This window comes from Sminthopsis crassicaudata, chromosome 3 (assembly GCF_048593235.1).
Source record: "Sminthopsis crassicaudata isolate SCR6 chromosome 3, ASM4859323v1, whole genome shotgun sequence".
NCBI classification, from domain to species: domain Eukaryota; kingdom Metazoa; phylum Chordata; class Mammalia; order Dasyuromorphia; family Dasyuridae; genus Sminthopsis; species Sminthopsis crassicaudata.
Genome location: NC_133619.1, coordinates 608,245,285 through 608,269,807, shown reverse-complemented (window position 1 = coordinate 608,269,807; position 24,523 = coordinate 608,245,285). Strand labels below are relative to the sequence as shown.

Genomic DNA, 24,523 nt, shown 5'->3' with positions numbered 1-24,523 from the left:
CTTTTATGTGAGATAATTTACCTAATTCTGCCTTTCCAGTACATGCCTCTCACTCATTCCTTAATTTAATTTAGGTTTTTTTTTTTATATTATCCTATAGTCAACTTATACTCAAGGCTTATGTCTCTAGATATACTCCTTCTAACTGTCCTAATACTGATAAAATTCTTAGGAGTTACAGGTAAATCTTTCTATGTAGGAATATAAACATTTTAACCTGATTGAATCCCTTTTGATTTCACTTTCCTATTTACCTTTTTATGCTTCTCTTGCATCTTGTATTTGAAAGTCAGATTTATTTTTTTTATTCAACACTAGTCTTTTCATCAGGAGTGCTTAGAAAGCCTCTGTTATATTAAATTTTTTTCCCTGAAGGATTATCCCTTAGTTTACTGGGTAGGTGATTCTTGGTTGTGATCCTCATTTCTTTTGCTCTCCAGACTATCATTCCAAGCCCTTCAGTTCTTTAATAGAGAAACTGCTAAATCTTGTGTTAACCTGTGGCTTCATGATATTTAAATTATTTTTTCTGGCTGCTTTATAAAATTCCATAATAAGACAGCCTCTTATATTACACCTTGTTTGCAAACAAAATAGAACTTAGCCTGATGAAACTTAACTGATTCATTTCTGTGTGTTTAGTGCCCTTTTATTTTATTTCATAAAGATTACTAACAATACATCTTATTCAGTATTATAGAAGATGGGGAGCTAATATGATGGAGAAGTAGAGGGGAGAAGGCAAGAGGACAAATTTCCATTGCTTATTTTGTGATTTAATTCTTGAAAACCAGGATCGTGTGGGTGGAAGAGTAGCTACCTTTCGCAAAGGAAATTATGTAGCTGATCTTGGAGCCATGGTGGTAACAGGTCTTGGTGAGTGAGTCTTTTTAAATTGTTATCCAGTATAATGTGGTTTGCCAAATATGAGATAATTTTCATATATATATGTATATACATATATATATATATTTTTTTATCTGAGACCTTACATTAAAACATCTATATATACAATTAGTTTCCATGTTTTCACTTATAGAGTAAATGCTTATAAATGTGTAAAGAGAACTTAATTGATGAAACATGGCTTATTTTTTTCCTTTTTATGTTCTAAGTATTTATCAAAATAAAACATTTAAATATTTTCTCCACGGTCATATCAACATGAAAGTGTCAAATGGAGTCTACTGATGATTCTGAAATTTGTTTTTGCCCATCCTTAATATAAAGCATTGAAAGCTGGAAGAAACTGGGGTTATCTAATCCAGCCTTTAATTTATTCTGGGATTTTCCTTGTAAATCGGAATTTTTAACCTGGGATTCACGAACTTTTTTTTTTTTTTTTTTTTTTTTAATATTTTGATAACTATACTTCAATATTGATGTTTTTCTTTGTGATCCTATGTATTTTGTTTTTGCATTTAAAAACATAATTCTGAAAAATGCCCTTTAGGCTTCGTCAGACAAAGGGGACCATGACACAACAAAAGTGAAGAACTCCTCCTGTAGCTTTTCAGATAGCAGGAAGATAGCTGGAACACATCTGGCACAAGGAAACTCAGGACTTCTTTAGGGATCCATTCCCATTTTAGAAAAGACTTTGTTATATCAGAACAAAAATATGCATTCCTAAAATTGGGGTACACCAATTCAAATTCTGTTGCCTGGAACTATGAAAGGCCTAATCCATCTTGTACATATTAAATTCTCAGATGCTTGAAGACAATTATAGTATTTTTTCTTAGGCTTTTCTTCAGAATAAACACCTCCAGTTCCATCAGCTCATCTCCTATGACATAATTTATCAGCTCTTCACCATCCTGATCTCCTTTCTGCACATGCTATTTCAAGTTTGTCAGTGTTCCTTTTTAGTGTTGAGTGTATTCTTTCAGTCATAGTTTATTCAGTAGAGAATTTTAGGATTATTACCTCACTTGCTGGAGCCGCTGGGTTGCTAATAATGCAGTCCAAACATGCTGCCAATAATACATTTTAATGTTGCACTAACTTTTTGGTCTTCTGCATCATGCTTTGGACTCATGTCTGACTTGTAATCAGCTCTTCCCTTAGCCACACTTACCAGACCATGTACTAAGATAATTATTTTTTAATGTAAGTGCAAGATGTTTGACATTTATTACCTCTTTCTTAGATTTCATATTATTAGCTTTGTCTCATGGTTCCAGCTTGTATAAAGTTGTGGGGGGGAGGGAAGTTATTTGGTTGGTTGGGTTTTTTTGTTTGGTTGGTTTGGGGGGGTATTTTATTTTGGGTTGGGTTTTTGTTGTTGATTTTTTGTTATTTTGTGTTTTGGGGGGGAGTGTTTGTTTTTTTGGATTTTGTCATCTTGTGCTCTGGATCTTTGTAGTTGAACTTGTGTTCTTACTAGATGCCTTTGCTTATTGCCAGACACTGTATTTAATTGTAATCAGGCCTGATGTAGTTATGGATGAGGAATCTCTTTTACTGTTCTTTTTGTGAATGTGCCAGACTTAACTGGTGAAGTTCTTTTCCAGGAGGGAATCCAATGGCTGTGGTCAGCAAACAAGTAAATATGGAATTGGCCAAGATCAAGCAAAAATGCCCACTTTATGAAGCCAATGGACAAGCTGTAAGTCAAGAACAAACAGAACTTTTCAGAATGACTTTCTTTCCATTGGAAATTATTCAAGGAAATATTGGTGGTGGAACTTTTTTACTTCTCAAAAAAAAAAAAAAAAGAAGTATAAAAAAGTATAAGTCATTCCCATTTTCTGGGATATAAGATAGACTTCTTATTTAGGGTATATCATAATAGAAATACATTTGGGTATATTTTATACACATAAACATACATACATATCTGGTTATGGTATAATATCCTGAATGTCAGGTACTTAATAGTGTTTCACAACTGTAACCTCCAAGTCTTAGGGCTCTGCCATTTCCTTTCTTGCTCTCCACCCCCCGGGCCTCCTAGTATACTTCTCAGCTTCTTTTTCTTATGACTATATTTTGGGATTCATAATTATATTTTGGATGGAATAGGAGCCAAGTAATGCATGTAGGTAGATTTACAAAGCAGTACTTACCTATCTCAAGCCCACTATTTGTTAATACCTCAGTCTTAACTGTAGCATTTGTCTAATATAAATGTGTGTTGGTTGCCTAAAAATAAATGACAAGTGCTGTCTTACTATTGTTTTCATTTGCTCATAGCATTCTTTCAAGCCTAATTTCCTTTATGATCTAGTCCAGTTTGTCCGTGCTCATTTGTATCTGTCAGAAAGTTAATGCTCATTGTTGTGTTCTTGGTTCCTTTCTTCCCTATCCAATCTTTCTCAGTCTCCATTATAGGATAATAAACCATTTTCTGTCTCCTGTGTATAGTTTTATTCCAAAGTACCACCTTGGGCCCTCTTCTTTCATCCCATATTATTCTCTCTTGTGATTTCATTGGTTTCTATATAGTCAAGTGTCATCTCTGTACTAGTGATTCACTATATACTTTTATCTCATTGTGTTTCTACATCCCTACATGGCTGTGCCATAAGTAACTCAGATTCTGTATATCCCAACTGTACCAATTGTTTTACCATCTAAACCTGCTCTTCTTAACTTTGTTTTTTGGTGGGAATACCACCGTTCTTATAATTATTTCGGTTCACAATCTAAGTCTTGGCTTATTTCTACATTCCTACCTATTTCTTCAGTCACCTACAACCACCCTGGTTCAAATTTTCATCACTTCTTGGGTGCTGGGTTATTATAATTGGATTTTCATTGGTTTCTCTGCCTCTAGCCTTTCTCTTCTCCAATACATTTTCCCCAAATGTACCTAAATAGATATTTGTGAAATACAGATCTAATGAGGTCATTCCATTTTCCCCTTCAGTAGGGGATCTCGGTAGTTTCTTAGTGCCTCTAGAATAAAATATGTCCATTTTTGTTTGGCATTGAACTCCTTTCACAGAGTGGTTCTAGCCTGCCTTCTGAGATTGCTTGTACATGATTCTTTCTCACTTCCAGTGTTCTTGAGACAGACTGGAGCCATAGCAGATATTTCTTCTACCATACTAGGCTTGACATATGCTCTCATTTCTCTATTTTGTGGAGCCCCGAAGTTCCTCAAAAACTCAGCTCAACTGTTACTCCTCTAAGATCTTTCTTAATTCCCTCATTTCAGAAGCAGGGTCAGAAGAAATTTTAGAGTCAGTCTAGCCAGCTTCCTCATTGTAATGATGAGAAAATGAAGCTTAGAGAAGTTAGATGACCTGATCAGACCACATTATTGCTAAGTAACAGAGTCATTATTCATATCCAGGATTTTTCCCTCAAAATCTGTTGTTTTTTCCTTGTTGATTTTGGTGATCCCATACAAATAAATTCATATAGATATAGTAGCTATGTGACCATTTTATTTTCTCCACCATCTCTGCCTTCCTCCCTATTTCTCATCAATGGAATGTCATCTCTTCAAGGTATTTATTAAGTGCCCATATGTGCCAGGCACTGTGCTAAGATCTAGGGATACACATAACAATAAAAACCATCGCTGCCCTCATTATAGTCTAATGGAAGAAGACAGTGCATAAAAAGAAGCTGTGAAATGTAAGGAAAGGGAACTCAGGGGGCACAGGTACCTGAGTCAGACCATGATAAAGGCCTCCAAAAACACTGTAGTTGGTGCGGAAATAGGGAGAAGACTTCTTCAAATGGAAGCTTTAGAATCTATGTTCTACCCTGCAATCAGAGGCAGTTACAAAGAGAAGAGATCCTAATGAGATGTGAGAATCAGGCAGATTCAGTCTTGTAGCATAATGAAATTTCCCAGTGATGAGTTTGCTGCATTGAAAGAAGGCATGATGGATAGGCCCAGAGAAATCTAGAAGCAGCATGGTCAGTAGGAAATTGGAGCCCACCAGATTTTGGTCCATAGTGGGCATGTTTGCAGATTGCTCTATTTAAACCAGACCTGAAGATGGCAACCCACTGCTCCTCTTCTTCTATTCACCTGTGCCCAGTGGGCATAGTCTCATCTTCGTGCATGGAAATTGCCTTCCCTTCATTCTTGCTAATACTGGACATGATAGCTCCTTTCCATTTTAGTACTAGTAGACCTCACAGCTATGCTGGCCTATCAGAAGCTCCCTCTGAATCTTCTTTCTGTTAATTATTTATCATTTTGTCTAGAGTGCAATGCAGTGAATTCTAATACTCATTCAACTTTACAAACAGATTTCATGTAATAAGCTGATGTGTGCAATAATAATTATAATACTAATAATTAGTATTTATATAGTGTTTTTAAGTTTTGCAAAACATTTTATATATCTTATCTCATTTGATCCTTACAACCTCTCTGAGAGGTAGATTCTATTGTCACCCCCATTATATGTAGCACTGAAGGTGCTTCTTAACTGAGGGTTTTCCAATCTGGGAAAGAATTGTGTGCTATCTTAAGTATAATTCTATAGAATGAACTTTTCAGAGATAAGAAGGCAAATAAAATAGCTTCCTTTTCCTCGGTTTCTCCATCATTCTAACCTAATCTATAACAAGAACAAAGCTTTCTCAGGCTTGTGGACTAGACCTCATAGTTAACTTATACTTAGTCCTTAAGCAAAGTATCAAGACATATATAATTGTGAGACTAATATGTCTTTAGAATTCATTAACTGTAACATTCTCTAGGCTATAAAATGGGATCACATGAAAGAAAGTATATGTCGGAGACAGAAATAAAGGGAAAAGACAAGATAGATGGGAGAAAGGAAGGAGAAGAGAGGATATAGAGAGAAAAGAAAGAAAGAAGAGAGAGAATGAGACAGAAACAGACAAAACAAAGAGACACGGGGAGAGGTAGAGAGAGAATGTATATGTGATGATTGGTTACTCAGTGGCTCATTGTGTTTTTCATTCTTCCAATGTATCTGTCTCAATAGTATTTTGTTCATACAACATGATGATGAGCCATTAGAGCAGCTAGTTTCATGGTAGAGCAAGTTGTCAGTAAGATTTGATCTTACTCCCCTATTCGTTGTCCATAGTGTTAAGTATGGTACTATGGTTCAGTCAAGTAGATAGGAAAATTAAAAACATTAGAACTGCCGCTTAAATGAGTTATCATACTTAAGAGATCATTTAATTAACCTCTGGTAAGTGATGTAGCCAGAACTTGGTTTTTGAATTATTTTTGAAAAGTTAGAATCTCTAAAGGTCATTTATATTATAATACCTTTTTTAAGATAATAGTTTGAGGATTAGGAATTATCCTTAAAAATGAAGGTCCTGTAGGTTTTGCTTTAATCAAGCTTTGCTAAGAATTTTACTGTGTCAAACATTTCTACTTTTGAAGTATTTACAATGAACATTTCATGTGAAATTATAAAAATTATACAAATTCTCACAAGTTATTGAGGGAAAAGGAATAATTCTGTATTGATTCCTTGAGTTCTAATCCCATAGAGGGAATGAACCTTTGGAGAGATTTAGTTAGTTAAAGATTAATTGTTTAGCCTGGGTTTAGTAGTCTCTGAAGTTCTTTTCACTGTCAGCTCATTCCTAAATAAATATTCTCCTACCTTAGAAATTGATCTAAGATGGGAGAAATAGGAATCTACATGTCCTAAAAGAAAACGAGATCCAAGATACCATCTGTCCATTTGATGATCTTTCAAAATTATATTCTCAATTTGACCTTAAGATTTAATTTAGCATATGAAGCCTCTTTGAGGATACCTTTTTCCCATTCCTTCAGATTGCTGGATGTGGCAAAGATTAGTGGGTCCTGATTTCATGAATGATATTGTTTATGCCATTTTCTCAAAGCTTTAATAAACCACATGTTTATATTGGTATACTAGAGATGCAGACATGTCATCCTGTAGTGTTTATTTCAATGGGGCAGCAATCTTTTTGGTCTGTCATCTGCTTTTTTCCCCCCCATTATTCCTTAATATATTGTTTTATTTAGTCCTGCATTGTTCTTACTCTTTAGTGCTTCTTGCCACCCACCCTCACCCTTCCTTCCTTAATTATAAGACTGCCTTCCTTTTTGGCCATTTCTTTGTCTTGACTTCTCCCCTTCCTCCTTTTTCCTTTTTTGTTTTTCTTTTCCATTTTTTTTTTTCCATTTTAGTTTATATACATATATTTATATATATAATGTACACCTTATTTCCCTGGTGGTTGTTCACAGCTTTTGCGGCTAACAGACTGCTTCTGTCATGCTGTGTGTTTTTTAAACTTGTTAATTTTACTGCTGATGTACAAAACTAAACTTGACGTGGCTGTTGGGCTGTTATTTACAGTTTATTTCTCTCTCTGCTGCAATGGTTAAAAGGACACTGTCAAGGTATTTTTTTTTTCATAATTTTTTTCAAATCATTTTCCTCACTGTTTATAATAACCCATTAGAAGCTTGAAATTTCAATCTGTTTCCCTCCCAGAGTTCCTCCTCATCCCACATTCACGCTGGTTTGTTGTTGTAGGGCTGCTCCTGAGTGTCGGGCTAGTACTATTTGAGTTTTTGTTATTGAGCGCATGTAAGCGTCAACTTTTTTTTGATGGTGGGGAGACATAAGGAGAAAGTATAATGAATTACACAAACTTAGCAATCACTTGAAGGGGAGAAAAAAAAAAAAGAGGGTAAATTTGGTCCCATTAACCTTGACAGTGTCCCTTTAAATATTTCTCAACCACAAACCCTCGAGCCCAGTTATTGATCCTGAGTGCTGCAAGACTTTTTCAGTATTTCTTGTCCTATGTGACTGCCATCCCAATTGCAAAGATTAAAGCTTGTCTAAAGCAACATTTCATCCAGTTTGTACTGGAAGAGCTTTAATCGCTACTGTTTGCATATCTTTGTATTGAAAATGCCTCATTTTTTGAGGCATTTGAGGATGTAGCCTTTCTGTTTCTGTCACCACATCATCCTTTTGATGAGGATTTCACATTCCCAGCAAAAATGTCACAAGTGAATGAGGTTTCCTTTTTTAAGAGGAAGCAATAACAAGCTATGGAAATTTGACCACTCAGGTACCAGTTGGTTTTTGAAAAACACAATTCTTGATGCAAGGTCCTGGAATGTTAGCTTTTTCATGATGCTGAGTAATTCCATTGAAACACCTTGGGGACAAACTCTCTGCCTAAGAAGATTTCTCCTTGAAAAGTTTTCACAAGTTTAGCTAGCATGCACGGAAATATCATATAGCATTTTGCAGGCCCTATAGGAACTGAAGCAGGAAGTTATTTCAGTATTAATATGAGGCTGTGCTGCACTTACTTATTCCATGATAATGGAATAGGATATGGATAACTCAAGGCAAAAATCACCTTAATAATGCTTCTCTAGACAATTCTTGATTTCAATTATTTCTCATATTAAAAACCACTATGATAATGACAAAGGCAACTATTTTCTTTCCATGATTCTAGATTGAGTAAATAATAATATTAGGTCCACCAAATTATGGTATATAAATAACAAAATCTTAGAAAATTAGAACATGGGGGCAACTAGGTGGCGCAGTGGATAGAGCACCAGCCTTGAATTCAGGAGGACCGAGTTCAAATCTGGTCTCAGACACTTAACACTTCCTAGCTATGTGACCCTGGGCAAGTCACTTAACCCCAGCCTCAGGGAAAAAAAAAAAAAGAAAATTAGAACATAGTGTCAAAGCTGGCAGTAGCTTTAAAATGTAAAATTTAGCTAGAACTTAATATAGAATCCCTGAGAGGAATTTTAGAGTATAATCTGTTCTACTCATAAGGAGTTCCCTTCTCCTCAAAAAGCTTGATGGAGTAGTGGGCAACCAGTTGTAATACAGTTGAGGAAGCAGATGTCCACATTTAAACCCTGCCCTGCTTCATTTCTCAAGCTGTCCTGGAAGGGCCTTTAGAAGTAGCACTGTTTCCAGGATTTGATGTTGCCCAGCCAACTCTAAACCTGCTGCAGAATCAGCCATGTTTTAGGTGTCCAGAAACAGAATTCTAGCTCTTTCTCTTTCCTTTGGTGCTCAACTTTCATTATATCCCATAAAAATATTGGTCCAGAATTACTTAGTGAATTGGTAAGGGAATAAATCCCAGTTTTCTGAAACAGTCAGGTCCATTTAGAAGAGAAAAAAAAAAAAAGATTTTTTAAAGAGAAGAATAAAGAAGTTGCACCTGAACTAGGGAGCATTGGTGATCCCATTTCATGGTTCTTTATTGATTAAAGCTGATTGTACCGTTCACATTCACACATCCTTTCCAACAACTACAGAAGCTCCTTTTAGTCTTTGTACTTAAAAAGGAAGGCTGCACTCACCCTGAAACACCAGCCAAGTTGTCAGCAAAGAACTCCAAACTTGCATTTCCAACAGGAAGGGGGTTCAGGTTGTACAGCCAAAAGTGCTGGTTCCAAGTTGCCTGCTCTTCCCCTTGTAGCTGTCATTTACTAAGTGCCGTGGCTACAACTGCTGTCAGTTCATTATAAGGGCAAACATTAGCCCTGTGAGTGCCATGAGATGCAAGAGGGGGTAGCAGGGTTTTTCCCATGATGGGGTGAGGTGAGGGGGGTGGTCCCTCCTTCTGCCTCTGTGCCTGCCGGGCCTGTCCTCCAGGTTCTTCAGTCATCATTTTCTTAAGTACTCACGAAGACCTTGGGACAAGTTAACTCCAGTATACATTTCTTGATGTCAGAAAGGAAAAAACAAAGAAAATGCTGATATGCCCTTTAATGAACATCTCACACCTAAAAAGTACTTCTCAGTTTACAAAGGCACTCTTTTCCCAATGACTTTGTGAGCTAGGCAGTGCAAGTCGAGGTGTCTCCTCTGTGACTTGCTCCCAGGCAAGGAGCAGGGATGGGAACCAAGACCCATGTGTCCTAACTCCAAGACCCTTGTTCTTCCACCGTCAACAGCCATTGTTCACCCTCTTCATCCTCCTCACCTCAGCTGAAATCCTGTGAGGAAGCAGGCTGGGGTTTCCAAAATTCTTGGAGCTTTTCTCCAAATGCCCTACCATTTTTTTTTCCTTTGCAAGAACCTAACGTTTTTGAAACATTCCAAGGCCTTGGTTTTACATCCTTTGCTTTCTGGGGCTTTCCCTGTGTGTTGTTCTGCATGCCAGCTTAGCCCAGTGCATGCCAGCTCCAGTGCAAGCCTTGCTTCATGTAACAGTCCCGTTAGCACGTGTGGAAATCTTTTGGCCTGCCCTCTTTCTGGGTAGAGTCCCATCTCTGGAAGGGGGATGTCAGAGACAGACAGTGCATTTTCATAATCTAATTTAATGGAATGATAGAAGAAAATAAACTTGAACCAAATTTACCCCTTCCAGATTATGCATTTTAACCTTTCCTGATTTTGTGATGTTTTATGGACAGTTTTGTGTTTGTTTATGGTTTCTCCATTATGAGGACAAACCCCATTATTTGGATTTTCAGGTTCCAAAAGAAAAAGATGAAATGGTAGAACAAGAATTTAATCGACTGTTGGAAGCCACCTCCTACCTCAGTCATCAACTAGACTTCAATGTCCTCAATAATAAGCCTGTGTCACTTGGTCAAGCCCTGGAGGTCGTCATCCAGTAAGTACCTAGAGGAGTAGTATGGGGTACTGGATAAGAAGTTCTCAGACTTAGAATCCTGCTTCCCCCACTTATCTGGGTCATCTTGAGCAGGTCAGCTTATTCCTCTATAAAATGAGGGGAAATTTTTATTCCTACTGCCTACCTCATAGAGGTTGTTGGGCATGCAGCAAGCAGTAAGTGCTTGTCCAGTGTGTGCCAGGCCCTGTACCTGGCACTGGGGATACAAAGACAAGGAGAAAAGACGGTCTTTTCTCTCAAGGAGATTACACCCCATTAGGAGAAGGCAGCACATTCAAAGGAGCTAAATGGAGCCGGAGGGTGGGAAGAAGTACCTGCCTTGGGAAGACTGCATGGTGTTGAGGTCAAAAGCAAAACCAGGAAGGGAAATAAAAGATAGCTGATCAGACTCCCTGCTCCACCTGGAAGCTCCCAGAGGCGTTCACCAATGGGAGAAAGGGGGCTGGCGTAGTGGGGGAAGTTCTGGGCAAGGAGGCCCCAAGTACTGTTTGTGCTAAGGGCGGAGCTCTGTGTCCAGAGCTGGTACTAACAGTTATTTGTTATTTTTTTTTAAGCTATTGTACATTTTTATTTTAACATAATATCACAACACTACAATATTTTATGTTTTGAAAAATTAAATCTACATAGGGTAGACAATATCCTATGCACATATTTCAACCAGGCTGGTTATTGAATGTGTCCTATGTGAAATGAAATTACAATAAGCCTGGACTTTGTTTTTAAAATCAATGATAATAATGTTCCCATTGGAATCTGTAGGCCTTAAGCCACATCACCTTGATGTTTAGTGAGCCCCAGTGACTGCCTATTGCCTTTCAAATCAAATAAAAGCATTTTTGACATTTAAATTCTCTATGATCTGACCCTTTTCTTTCTTTCCTGTTTTCATACATTTTATTCCTCTCCTCACACTGTCCTCCTTGCTATTGCTTGCATATAGAATTGTTCCTCTCTCTGTGCCTTTGCTCCAACATACCTAGAATGTGCTGGTCCCTCGTGTATACAGCCTGATTTCTCTGGCTTTCTTCCATATATAACCTAGCACATGACTCACCTTTGCAAGAGGCTTATGCCTATTTCCCCAAGGTCCTTGTACCTTCCATTATTACCTTCTGTGTGCTTTGTATATGTTTTGTATGTACTTACATGTTGTTTACATGTCTCACCTATTACAATAACCATCATTAAAATAAGATTTCTATAGCAATTTCTCTATGTTTGGTACTGGGCTAAGCACTTTACAATATGAGCTCTTTGAGAACAAGGACTGTCATTACTTTTGTTCTTTTTTTTTTTTTTTTTTTTTTTTTTTTTGTAATCCCAGGGCTTAGCATAGCTCTTAGTACATAATATGGCAGGTGAAATCTGGTTTCTAACTAGAGGAAGATTAGGGGCTCAGCTGGGAGGGGGATGAGTGAGTTTCAAGAGTTGGGAAGAGGAAAGCAAGCGAGTAGACTTTTCTGGACATGAATCAGGATGTCACTCAATTCCTACTAACTTAGGTCTCAAAATGGAATCTGTTTCACAAAGCTACAATCATTTTGAGTCATACAATTCCCAAAGTTCTCTCAATTCCCTTTTTCCTCCCCCTTCTCCTTTGACTCAGGCTCTTTCCCCCACAGATCATTTACCTATTAGCCAAATTTATGAGGTTTTTAATGTGCTTGTGCTCACAATCAACATTGCATACAAAGAAATGACCATTGGGAAGCATCCAGTCTAAGTACAATAAAAATGATATATTACAAACCTTATTAAGTAGACTTTATAGGTTTAAATCAGCTTCATAGATCAAACTTCTTAGAATATTTGCAATGAACTAATTTTGAGGAAGACTTAAAAAAAACCACCTCATCAAACATAAATGCCATGAAACAAAAAGTCAAAGCAAATCAATGATGATCAATTTTTAAAATAACATCAAATCTCTTTGTGCCCTTGTAACTCACTCCCAATATCTATTTAATCACTTCATCTTGAATCCCAAATGTCCCAGGTAGTTGTCTTGTCCTTGGAAATATCTTTTTTTTGTGGATTCAGGAATAGGCCTTATTCTCAGAACAGCACTGAAGGCTCCAGTCCCAAGGATTCCTGGGTAATTTTGCTAAAATCTGCCGATAATACAATTTAGTACAGTCTTTTAAATTTGGTTTTTTAATGCTAATTCATATGATGAAAACTATCATGATTTTGAACCTATTAACAACAGAGCTATGAGAATAGTATCAAATTAGGAACCCATAGTTCACCTGAAATTTCAGAGAATCTCAATCCCTTACTGTTTCTATCTTGATTTAAATGTGGTACCTGTTATATAAGAAACTTTATAAAAAAAAAAAATGCCGGGGCAGCTAGGTGGCACAGTGCATAGAGCACTATCCTTGAAATCAAGAGGACCTGCTACTGATCAGAGAAATGCAAAGTAAGACAACTCTGAGATACCACTACACACCTGTCAGATTGGCTAAGATGACAGGAACAAATAATGATGAATGTTGGAGGGGATGTGGGAAAACTGGGACACTGATGCATTGTTGGTGGAGCTGTGAAAGAATCCAGCCATTCTGGAGAGCAATTTGGAACTATGCCCAAAAAGTTATCAAACTGTGCATACCCTTTGATCCAGCAGTTCTGCTATTGGGCTTATATCCCAAAGAAATACTAAAGAGTGGAAAGGGACCTGTATGTGCCAAAATGTTTGTGGCAGCTCTTTTTGTTGTAGCTAGAAACTGGAAAATGAACGGATGCCCATCAACTGGAGAACGGTTGGGTAAATTATGGTATATGAAGGTTATGGAATATTATTGCTCTGTAAGAAATGAGTAGCAGGACGAATACAGAGAAGCTTGGAGAGACTTACATCAACTGATGCTGAGTGAAATGAACAGAACCAGAAGATCGCTGTACACTTCAATGCTGTATGAAGATGTATTCTGATGGAAGTGGATATCTTCAACATAAAGAAGATCCAACTCACTTCGAGTTGATCAATGATGGACAGAAACAACTACACCCAGAGAAGGAACACTGGGAAGTGAATGTAAAATATTAGCACTACTGTCTTTCTACCCAGGTTACTTATACCTTCTGAATCTAATACTTAATGTGCAACAAGAAAATTAGATTTACACACATATATTGTATCTAGGTTATACTGTAACACATGTAAAATATATGGGATTGCCTGTCATCTAGGGGAGGAAGTAGAGGGAGGGAGGAGAAAATTTGGAAAAATAAATACAAGGGATAATATTATATAAAAAAAATTACTCATGCATATATACTGTCAAAAAATGTATAATTATAAAATTTAAAAAAAAACCAAAAAAAAAAAAAAAAAAAAAAGAAATCAGGAGGACCTGAGTTCAAATTTGATCTCAGACATGTAATACTACTTCCTGGCTGTGTCACCCTGGGCAAGTCACTTAATCCCAATTGCCTCAGCAGAAAAAGGAAAAAAAAAAAGCCTAAGAGCATAATTTGAGAAATGAAACTTTCTGTCTTTTAAAATTATTAGATTATAAGAAGATAATTTCTTTTTTTTTTCTTTTTTTTTTTTTTCTTTCCCAATTATCAGTGCTATTTTAGTGGCAAAATCCTTAATCTAATTTTGAGAATTTGTTACTAGAACATAAAGCCAGAATTTCCAATTTAGGTACATTTGGAAGTCAACCATATACATATGTAAATAGTTCTTAGAGCAAATAATGTAATCATATTAGTCTTTTTTGTCTAATTCTCCCTTCCCCCAGGATATCATCCCTATATTATAATTTAACCACAAAAACAAATTAAAACTTTAAGTTTTTCATACTTGCATCTTATAGCAACTCAGAGCTATCCAGTATCAGTCCAGGAATGAGTTATAACAGCTCTTCAGATGATAAAGCTCCATATTATTCACAGAATATCAAAAGCAAGGTTCAGATTTTAACAGGTAGGAAATTTTTCTTTTCAGAAAAGAAATAACATAATGGGAAAACAAGAGTCAAGAGGTTCCTGCCTTAGGCTACTCCAAAGTCATCTCAACTTCTCCCAAAGAGACAATCTGTATGAGTTCTCAGGCTTCAGCACATACCATTTTATACTCTTGGCTTCATGACAATTCAAATAACCAATCCTGTAATCAAAACTCAAAACAATTTTACCTCAGATAACAAAGTTTCACTTGAATATTAATTTTCTCATGGTTCCCTAATATTTATATTTTACTTATCCTTTATTTATAAATGAAAACTAATCACATTTTGGGGTTTCAGATATAGAGCAAATATCTGTTAGTTTCATATTAATGTATTGAAATTACATCTTTAAACCACTTTGTTTTCATAATTTTTATAAGTAATTTTCTCCCCTCCTCTTCCTTTTTTCCTTTTTTTTTTTTTTTTCTGAGGCAATCGAAGTTAATAAGTGTTTTGCCCAGGATCACACAGCTAGGAAGTGTTAAATGTCTGAGACTAGATTTGAATTCGGGTCCTCCTGATTTCAGTGCTGGTGTTCTATCCACTGCATCACCTAACTGCTCCCTCCTCTCCTTTTTTGACAAGGAATGGATAAGGGGATCCTGTTTTCTTGATTCTGGCTTCTCAAATTTCAGAATTTTAGATTTTTCAAAATGCAGCAATTCATAATCTAACAGCAGCCAGATTATAAGAGAAGTTATTTGTCTAACAACATTCTGAAAAGGTTTCTTAAATTTCACAAAATAACACAATTTAGAAACATAGCAATCTCGTTTTTAAAACATGAAACAACTTTTTTAGTCAAGATGAGGTCATTTCACCCCATAGCATTTCCACAGGTCCTATATTTAAAAATCGTGCATTTTATCACTTTTGGGACATACTAATCATATCTAAAAGTCAGTGTAGAGTCATCTCATTGTACAATCAATGAAATAATAATTACTTAACAGTTTTATAATGGCTCAGTCATTAAATCATTTTGATCTTCACAACAATCCTGGGAAGGGGGTGCCATTATTATTATTATTATTATTATTATTATTATTATTATTTTACAGATCAGGAAACTGAAGTAAACAAAGATAAGATAGCTTATTTAAGATCATGTCTAATAAATTTCTGAGATTAGAATGTAATTCAGACCTGATCCATACTTTCTTGCATTTTGATGCCACTGTTAATAGGAAAACGCATATTACCATGTCATAATTTAGTTATAGGACAATCTCAGCCAAGCCCAATATAAATTACAACCACAAAATTAAATGTCAGTTTTCCAGAATTATTTATTTATTTATTTATTGTGTAAATTATGTAAATTAAATTATTAGATGTGCTTTAAAAAGTAGAGCCCAGAGTTAACAATTATTTCACTTTTCAAGTGAACTTCCATAAGTTCCATATCTTTTCACCTTTCCATAAACTTTTTATTTTCTCTCAAAAATTAGCCAAAGAGCCATCTCATTTCCTTTTGTGTTAATAACATATCCCCACTCTGTCTTTCCCTGAAGCTTTTAAATTTTAACCCAGGCAAAAGATAGGCACCCTCAGATTCCAGGTAGCAGCCTCTCATTTCAATCTCCTTGTTTTGGAGCTCACAAGATTCCAGAGACTGGAAAATACATCCCCAGAATGGTCTTTCAGAGGCAGAGTACTATGTTCCTAATCATATTCCAAACTATCCAAATAACTAATTTTATTCCATAGAATTTCTCCTTTGCAGTTTAGCACAAAATTTTACACAACCCTGATAAGTTGCAATGCTGCTACTTTTCTTGGTTCCTAAGAGCTTATAAATGCGCGGTTTCTTTCTCATTTTATTTGATGACCTTGTTTTTCTTTTACCTAAATAATTAATACTGTTAGGTAAAGCTTTGAAAGTTATACATCAGTGTTAGGATTCACTGAAATTGATAAAGACAGTAATTATCTAATTTAGCATGGTTCAGTATGGTTGATCTGATCCTACAAGGAGATGTTATGGACCAGAACTTGAAACAAGGTACTCAGAGTGGAATTGATGAGATAATGATTCTCTAATTTACATGTACTTAGTACTTACTATAATTCCACAAGATTCACACCTTTAAGAGAGCATATATAAGGAGGAGCTGACAAGCTCACTAGGAAAAAAAGCCTGCTCTTGGACTTCTGGAAGATTCATAAGTCAGAAGCCCACAAGCCCACTCTCTTGGAGGAAGAATCAAGAGTCATTCCAACTTCCACCTTTGTGCTGGTTGGAAGCTGAGGACAAACCTTTGGATTCAGAGACATTCAGAGGGAGCTCTTGGAACCAAGGAGAAAGATAGGCCTCTATTAAAGCTAACTGGGCCCCAGGAAAAGAGACAAGACTTTGAAGGAGACAATAAATGATTTGGACTTTAGCTCCTGGCTGCGTTTGGGGTGATTATGCTGAACTAAAACAAAGGCTGCCTCCAGAAGCTCCCCAAGAAAACTGCTCCCATAGAACATAATATTTTAGAGAAGAGAATACAACACATCAGCCTTCCCAAAAGGCATTCCTAGTTCTTGGTCACCTCTCACTCCTACCCACCTCATTAATGTGAACATCTAATCCCTGTATCCAGAACAGGCAATGGTGGGAATGGTAGAGGAGCCCAGGGGTATTCTCTTAAACCCCTTTTCTGTTTAAATCCCCCTTTTTATTCTTTAATTAAATTTTATTCATCTTTGAATTGCTTCCTGATTTAAGCAAGCTTTTTTTCTTTTCATGGTCAAGAAAAAGACAAGAGCCCTCTTTTTTTGCCTTTTTTGAGCAAGAAGCAGCTAATTGAGTTTCGGATAAAATTTAAATTCCAAACCACATAACCAATTTTTTTCCTTCTCTCTCTGGGATTACTTTCAAACTGCCTATCCTTCACACAAAAACAATAGCTCTATCTATCTTAAGGAAGAAAGTGATCTAAGTGCTATTTATTCCTGAAACTTTATTTTTACTTAAAAGAAATCTTCAGAGTAGTACCCCAAAACTCACTAAAATATTTCAGCATATATTAAATTTCTCCTAAATGGTTTATCAGGAAAAAGAAAAGGGAAAGAGTTCCTGGAATTACCCAAAGATCTTATCAATTAAATTGAATGTTAAAATGCATCAAGCCCCATGCTGAGTTGAATACTGTTTTGGGTACTTAGTTTCCTGATCTTTTCTTTAGGTTACAGGAGAAGCATGTGAAAGATGAGCAGATCGAACATTGGAAGAAGATAGTAAAGACTCAGGAAGAACTGAAAGAACTTCTTAATAAGGTGAGGTTCTTTGTCGTGACTTACTTAAAATTGTCATGACCTATAGTATGTAAACTCAGATTTAGAAGGAACCTTTGTAGCCTCCTGATCCAGATCGTAAAATGAGCCCCCATTCTGACATACGCGACCAAAAGTTGCCCAGTCTCCACTTGCCAACCTGAAAAAACCTAACCATCAGTTAGGTGACCTTAGGATGTAGCAGTTCACTCTGCAACAATTTTATTTTATAGATGGTGAATTTGAAAGAAAAGATTAAAGAGCTGCATCAGCAATATAAAGAAGCATCTGAAGTAAAGCCACCTCGAGATATTACCGCAGAATTCCTTGTGAAAAGCAAACACCGGGATCTCACAGCACTGTGCAAGGTACATAACAGACCCCCTAAGCTTAATTAGGGAAACTTGGCAATATTTCATGATATGGAGATGAGACCCCTTTTGTCCCATCCTTAGCTCCCTCAACCCCCAAAAGCTCAGTCTGTTCCTTCCCTGACCTTAGTCCTACTCCAATTTATAGCCTTATCAAACTGGAAACAGAGACCTGTAAGAAATACAGACCAGGGAAATGACTTACCCAGGCTTATATGATTACTCTTTTATTATTCTTATCCACTAGCATCTTCTCTTCTAAATTTATACCAATTTCATCTTATCTTTTGCTTGGTCTTACCTCCTTCATTAGTTCCAGCCTGTTTCTGATTAAATTAGAGGGCAAGACTTTCTCTCTCCAACAACTAAGTAACTTTTGTAAATTAATCATAAGCTCAGTAATGAGATTAACGTTGACTTCACATAGTCATAGCAGTCAATACAGTATTTTAACCAAGGACTTTTACTCTCCTGACTAACTAGATAATAGCTAGCTCTTATTGTTAGTTGTTATATTCTGTGTAAGTTTACTGGAAGTCACTAATTGATAATCTTACCATAGTTTTTGTAAAAACCTTCCCATGGTAAGCCCTAACTGTGAGTTCTCAAAGGAAGTGCCAACAGAGCTCAAGTCAAGTCAGTAAGCATTCATTCATCATCGTCTGTGCTGATCACTGGGAAGTTCTACCCAAGTATAGGACTGTTAGTGAGGGAACAGCCTTGCCCAGTGCCAAGTGGCTCAGCCCTGCAAGGATGACTGGTTACTCAGTATTGGATTGTTCAGTTACAGCATTTGTGAAGGGCCAGTGTCCATGAAGTGACAATTCTTGAGAATATAGTGATAAACTGTGCTTGTATTTGATTTGATTAGGAATATGATGAACTGGCAGAAACACAAGTAAAACTAGAAGAGAAGCTACAAGAACTGGAAGCCAACCCTCCAAGGTAAGGGCCCATGTTCACAGAGTGCTGCACCATGTGGCCAAAGTGTTTTATGGTCTGAGAAGCTATAAGCAGAACAGTAGTTTTCAGAGCGTTGGGCCCGTGTTCTGTAAAGGAGGCAGCATTCCTCAGATCCAGTCACTTCTTACTCCAAGGCCAATGGCTCATTTGTATTTATTTGTGTATACATTAATGCTTGGACTTGTGGCCTTAACTTTTTTTCACTCTCATAGATTTTTAAAGGAAATGATAGAATATGGGGTTTTCGTTTTGTTATGAAAATAGAAGATAAAAAGTTGTGGTGTCTCTCGATTAGCATTTGTTTAATCCCCAGTTTAATTGACTGAATGATACTTATTACATACATTTATGTTGAAGTATGCATGAAGTGTATAACAAGTGGCTTATTATAAAAGAAAATAACACTGTAATTTCTAGTTATATTTGCAAAGTAGTATAGTATGCTCTTCATGATACCTTCTGTGAATTAGATAGCTCAATTAATAAGTAAGATAAGAGTAATAACAGCATTTATATAGCCCTTTCAAATTTGCCAAATGCTTTACATATATCTCCTTTTCTCTTCACATCAGCCCTGGGTGGGAGGTGTATGATAACCCCTGTTCTCCCTTCAAGACTGGAGGTTCCACCTACCCACGATCACCCAACTAGTCAGTCTCAGGTCTTCCTTCTTGCCTGGATCTCTGTCCCCTCGCTAGTTAATATTTGAAGTGGCACTGTGCCAGGCAGCAGGTGCTAGGGACAAAAATACCCATGTAAGAGAAGCAGGCAGCTGGTGAGAAACTGGAGAGCCCGAGAGTTGAAGACATGACTCCATCTCTTTGGACTCTCATTCTCTGTCCGAGGCTACATTTTTGTCTGTTTAATCAGATGGACAAGAACAATAGACATTCTCCTGAAGGGTCAGCCCCAAGCACCAAGATCAGGCAGTTACCTGAGAATCGCTCCAACCATTGTTTCTTTTTGTTCTTATTTTGCAGTGATGTGTATTTGTCCTCAAGAGACAGGCAGATCCTTGACTGGCATTTTGCAAATCTCGAATTTGCTAATGCCACACCTCTGTCTACCCTCTCTCTTAAACATTGGGACCAGGTAATTCGTCACCTGTGTTATATGTTGCTTTAAAGATTGTAATTGTTTAGACAAACCAGCCAAAAAAAGACTCTCTTGTATCACATCTGGAGAAAGAACCTTCCTTTGGCCACCCTGCAGCATGGACTTTTCCCTAATGTTCTAGGAAAATGTTGGCTTTTCTTCTCATTTTTGTCTCATAATCAGTTTCCCCCTGTAAATAGGTTTTGAATTGTTATTTATTGGCATCATACCTAAATGTTCTCAGCCTTTACCTTATGGCAGATGCTCTATTACCTGAAGGTTCTCCTTATTTATATAAATAATGTACGTATATATGTATGTATGGTGTGTGTGTGGGTGTGTGTGGGTGTGTGGGTGTGTATGTATGTGTATGTGTACATTATTTATATAAATGATACTTGTAGGCTTTTTCAGATTCCATCAATGAATTGAAATAAGGATAGAGTATATTAGAGTATATTCTCCCAACAGGAATTTTGTACACCCAGAGACACTGAAGCAAGTAAGAACCATTTTCAATATGTTTTTATTAATAATTAAGTTCCCTAGTAAATTATAAAAGGGCATCCTCAAAAGACCAAGGTCAGTTAAGAATAAAACCAATCATAACCTTTATGTTGTTCTGATTATATAAACTGGGGTTCTTGGATAACATCTGTGTTAGAGAAGTGTTATAGGCTGTGTCTTCCTAACCATGTACCGCCTTTGTCTGGGAAGTCAGTGTGCTTCAGGAATGGAATTGATTTTGTTCCCACTTCAGTCAACTTGTATTTTGGACAAGAAGCTCCCCTCACCTGAACTCCAAAGATGCTCCAAGGCCAAAAAGAATGAAACCATGGGTGATATAGTATTACAGATTATCTGGCTCATAACTCCTTCTCATGCATGGGATATCTCTGTATGAGAGAGCACCATCTTTATTAGAAGGAGGTTCAGAAGCTGTATCCCACTAACAAATGTGTATCACTCACTAGCTGAAAGAGGACAGATCTCTCTTATTGCCTTCAGTTTGTCTGCCAACTGGAGCCATTAAGGTGCCTGGTTGTTCTTCACTTCCTCTCCAGTAACATCATTACCGTTTCAATGACACTGACAAATTCTCCCATTAGAGTTAACAGACTTCTAGTTATTTTAGAATTGGCAGAGCGTGATACAAGTAAGTGGCTATTCTCTGGTAAAAGAGGACATTTTCTCCTTTGTGAAAGTCTAAAGGTATCACTTATCGCCTTCACTTTAGGATGATGATTTTGAGTTTACTGGAAGTCACTTGACCGTGAGGAATGGTTACTCATGTGTACCAGTGGCTTTGGCAGAAGGGCTTGACATTAAATTGAATACAGCAGTTCGACAGGTGCGCTACACAGCTTCTGGTAAGTCCCCTTCAGTCAGGGTATAAGGGGTTTTTTTCTTGATACTGTTTTATATGTTTTAGTACTTATTAGTGAATGGAGAAAATATCTTCCTTTACTTTATGCAGGTATCTAGATCTCTGCTTCATCATGTGGGGGAGAAGGATTTTGACACTTAAATATGATGCTATCAGAATTCGAGATCTGATAAGTCTCATCAAGGGGAAAGGCCTAGGGACATGTCTAGGGGCTGTGGTTTCTTTCACCCAAGATCACTGTAGCTCTTTTATTTTTAGAAAAGATTGTCGCAGAATTCTGATTATCAAGTGATAATCTTTTTTTTTTTTTTTCATAGCAGACTACCTCCTCACAAAATAGTCTTTTTTTTTCCTCTTTCTTAGTTCTTCTCTTATCTGTTTGACCACTCTTCCAGTTTCTTTGCTGATTCATCCTTCATATTCTGCTTCCTAAGTTTGGGTTGGGTTTCATCCTATGCTCTTCCTTCTTCGTGTCTGTCCTCCTGATAAATCTTACCTGTTTTTTCATCAGTTTAATTATCGTCTCTGTGGATAGAACTAAAAATCTAGCCCCATTCTCTTCCCTGAGCTTTATTCCTATATCACTGGTTGATCTATGAACACAGAGCTAACCATGCCATTTCCCTATTTAGTCAGCCCCACTGTCTCCCTGGTACCCCTCGTGTATATTTTTTCAGCCTTATTGACCATTTCTTCCTCCTGAAATCAGCAATCCAGCCAAACTGGCTTTCTTTTTGTTCTTTATAAATGGTACCTTGTCTCATACCTCTCCAGTGGCCACATTCCCCCACATTCTTACTTACTCTGATCTTGTCAGCATTGAAGGTGTTAATCGGTATTTGGTCTCAATATTGATAAGGCCTGCAGGTTTGGGCTAACTGACTTTAGGTAATTTAGTGCATTGATTCCCAACATATTTTTGCTCCTCAGACCCCTTTCAATAACAAACATCAACAAAAACAAAAGGTATAAATTCCTATGATAATTTAATATGCCACTTATTTTTTAAGATTTATTCATTAAGTTCTTGCAGTAACTATGATAACTTTTATCCCCAAAAGCTTCAAATTAAAATTTATCTTATAAAATTATAAATGTAAAATTAATAAAGTCATAAAATAATTACAAATGTTTTATATGCAGCATTCTATAAGAATTAAAATGATGGCAGTTTGATGACTGTTACTGTCATACCAAAATCATTGTGTGTGTGTTCTTGAAGGTTTGAACCACTACAAAAACAAGTGTTTAATGCTTTAAACATGGTTGTGCTTGTTGTCACAGAGGAAAAATATATTTGTTACAAGATTATTTATGCTTAAGACACTATTAAAGGGGCATCAAGGAAACAAGTACTTAGCACAATATTTGATATGCACTGAGAGCCATATACATCCCTCTTACTGTTGTCATTCTTATCATTAAGGGCCTGCTAGGTGCCAGACATTATACTAAGTGCTTCATAAATGTTATTTCACCTTATCTTCATGACAGTTCTTTGAGCTAGGCACTATTAAGATCTCCATTTTATTGTTGAGGAAACTGAGGCAGAAGTGACTGACTTGTCTAAAGCCACAATGTTAACTAAGTGTCTGAGGCTGAATTCGAACTTGGGTCTTCCTGACTCCATCCCCTGAGCTCAATCCCAGTTTGCTGCCTGTTAAAGAATTTTTAACACACATTCCTTCAGCTGTCATCACAAAATTTGCAAATCACTGATCTCAGAACCTTTCCTTGAACTTAATTTGTAACCCTTTGTTGTCTATCCAGAACAAAAGGAGCCAATCAATGTCAAGCATTTATTTGATGCTCTAGATTAAATGACAGTATTTTTTTTTCCTAGACTCAGGCATCTGCTTGGACTGTTTGCACTACATGTTGAGCACCTCCACCTTTTGTTTGTTTTTTTTTCTCTGTAAACTTTTGCAGGATGTGAAGTGATAGCTGTGAATACTCGCTCCACCAGCCAGACCTTTATTTATAAATGTGATGCTGTTCTCTGTACTCTTCCCTTGGGTGTACTGAAACAACAGCCCCCTGCTGTTCAGTTTGTGCCACCTCTTCCTGAGTGGAAAACGTCTGCAGTCCAAAGAATGGGATTTGGTAACCTTAACAAGGTAACTGTCTCACACCTGTGGTGCTAGACTGACTCCCCTCCCCCCCCTTCCTCCTGATTTCCCATTCATTTGCAACTCAACTACTGAGTGCAGAGCTCAGTGTTCAGAGCTGAGGAGAGGGAGGAAGGATAATTACAGTCTTGTCTTTATATTCTGAAGGTAATTAATACTTGATCCCTGCTCTTCTGGAACTTAGTACACACACAAATATTCAGGATTGGACCATAATCACTTTTGATTATTTTAGTTTTACAGTAATAGTTTTACAGTCTACAGTAATCCTGTGAAGAGATAAAGCATGTAGCAGCATCCCTGTTTCACAGATAGGGAAAACCCAGCGAGGTGGTAACTCTCAGAGCCCAAGGTCCTTTGCCCTGTGCCTAGAGCTCTGCCTTGCCAGGGTGACAGGAGAGTGGGCAGAAGCGAGGGCGCCAGCATTTTCTTCGCACAGACTGGCTGCGGCCCTGTGTAGGGAAGGAGGGCCGCCCATGACCTGCCCTTGTGTCCTGTTCTTGTCATCCTAGGTGGTTTTGTGTTTTGACCGAGTGTTCTGGGACCCAAGTGTCAATTTGTTTGGTCACGTGGGCAGCACCACTGCGAGCAGAGGGGAGCTTTTCCTCTTCTGGAACCTCTACAAAGGTAACTTCTTTCACGTTTTGTTCATCGAGATAATATTTTCTGCAGGGCTGGCACAAGCAGTTTGGCTTTGTTTCACATGCCTCTGCTGCCCCTTCTGCAGAATCCACATGACCCTTGGAGCCGAGCTTGGCTCATGTCTTATTGGGG

The 24,523-nt window shown here is 37.2% G+C and overlaps 1 protein-coding gene across 2 annotated transcripts in view; it reads left to right on the top strand.

Moving 5' to 3' along the window:
• The window catches only part of KDM1A (lysine demethylase 1A), a 71,354-nt gene that overhangs the window by 41,482 nt on the left and 5,349 nt on the right, over positions 1-24,523 (top strand). For both annotated transcript variants that reach the window (XM_074305912.1, XM_074305911.1), the window contains 10 exons: positions 795-876; positions 2,517-2,611; positions 10,412-10,554; positions 17,717-17,807; positions 18,038-18,172; positions 19,047-19,120; positions 20,119-20,230; positions 21,471-21,603; positions 23,550-23,737; positions 24,262-24,376. In XM_074305912.1, coding sequence (XP_074162013.1) covers positions 795-876; positions 2,517-2,611; positions 10,412-10,554; positions 17,717-17,807; positions 18,038-18,172; positions 19,047-19,120; positions 20,119-20,230; positions 21,471-21,603; positions 23,550-23,737; positions 24,262-24,376 — 1,168 coding nt within the window. The remainder of the gene's footprint in view (positions 1-794; positions 877-2,516; positions 2,612-10,411; positions 10,555-17,716; positions 17,808-18,037; positions 18,173-19,046; positions 19,121-20,118; positions 20,231-21,470; positions 21,604-23,549; positions 23,738-24,261; positions 24,377-24,523) is intronic.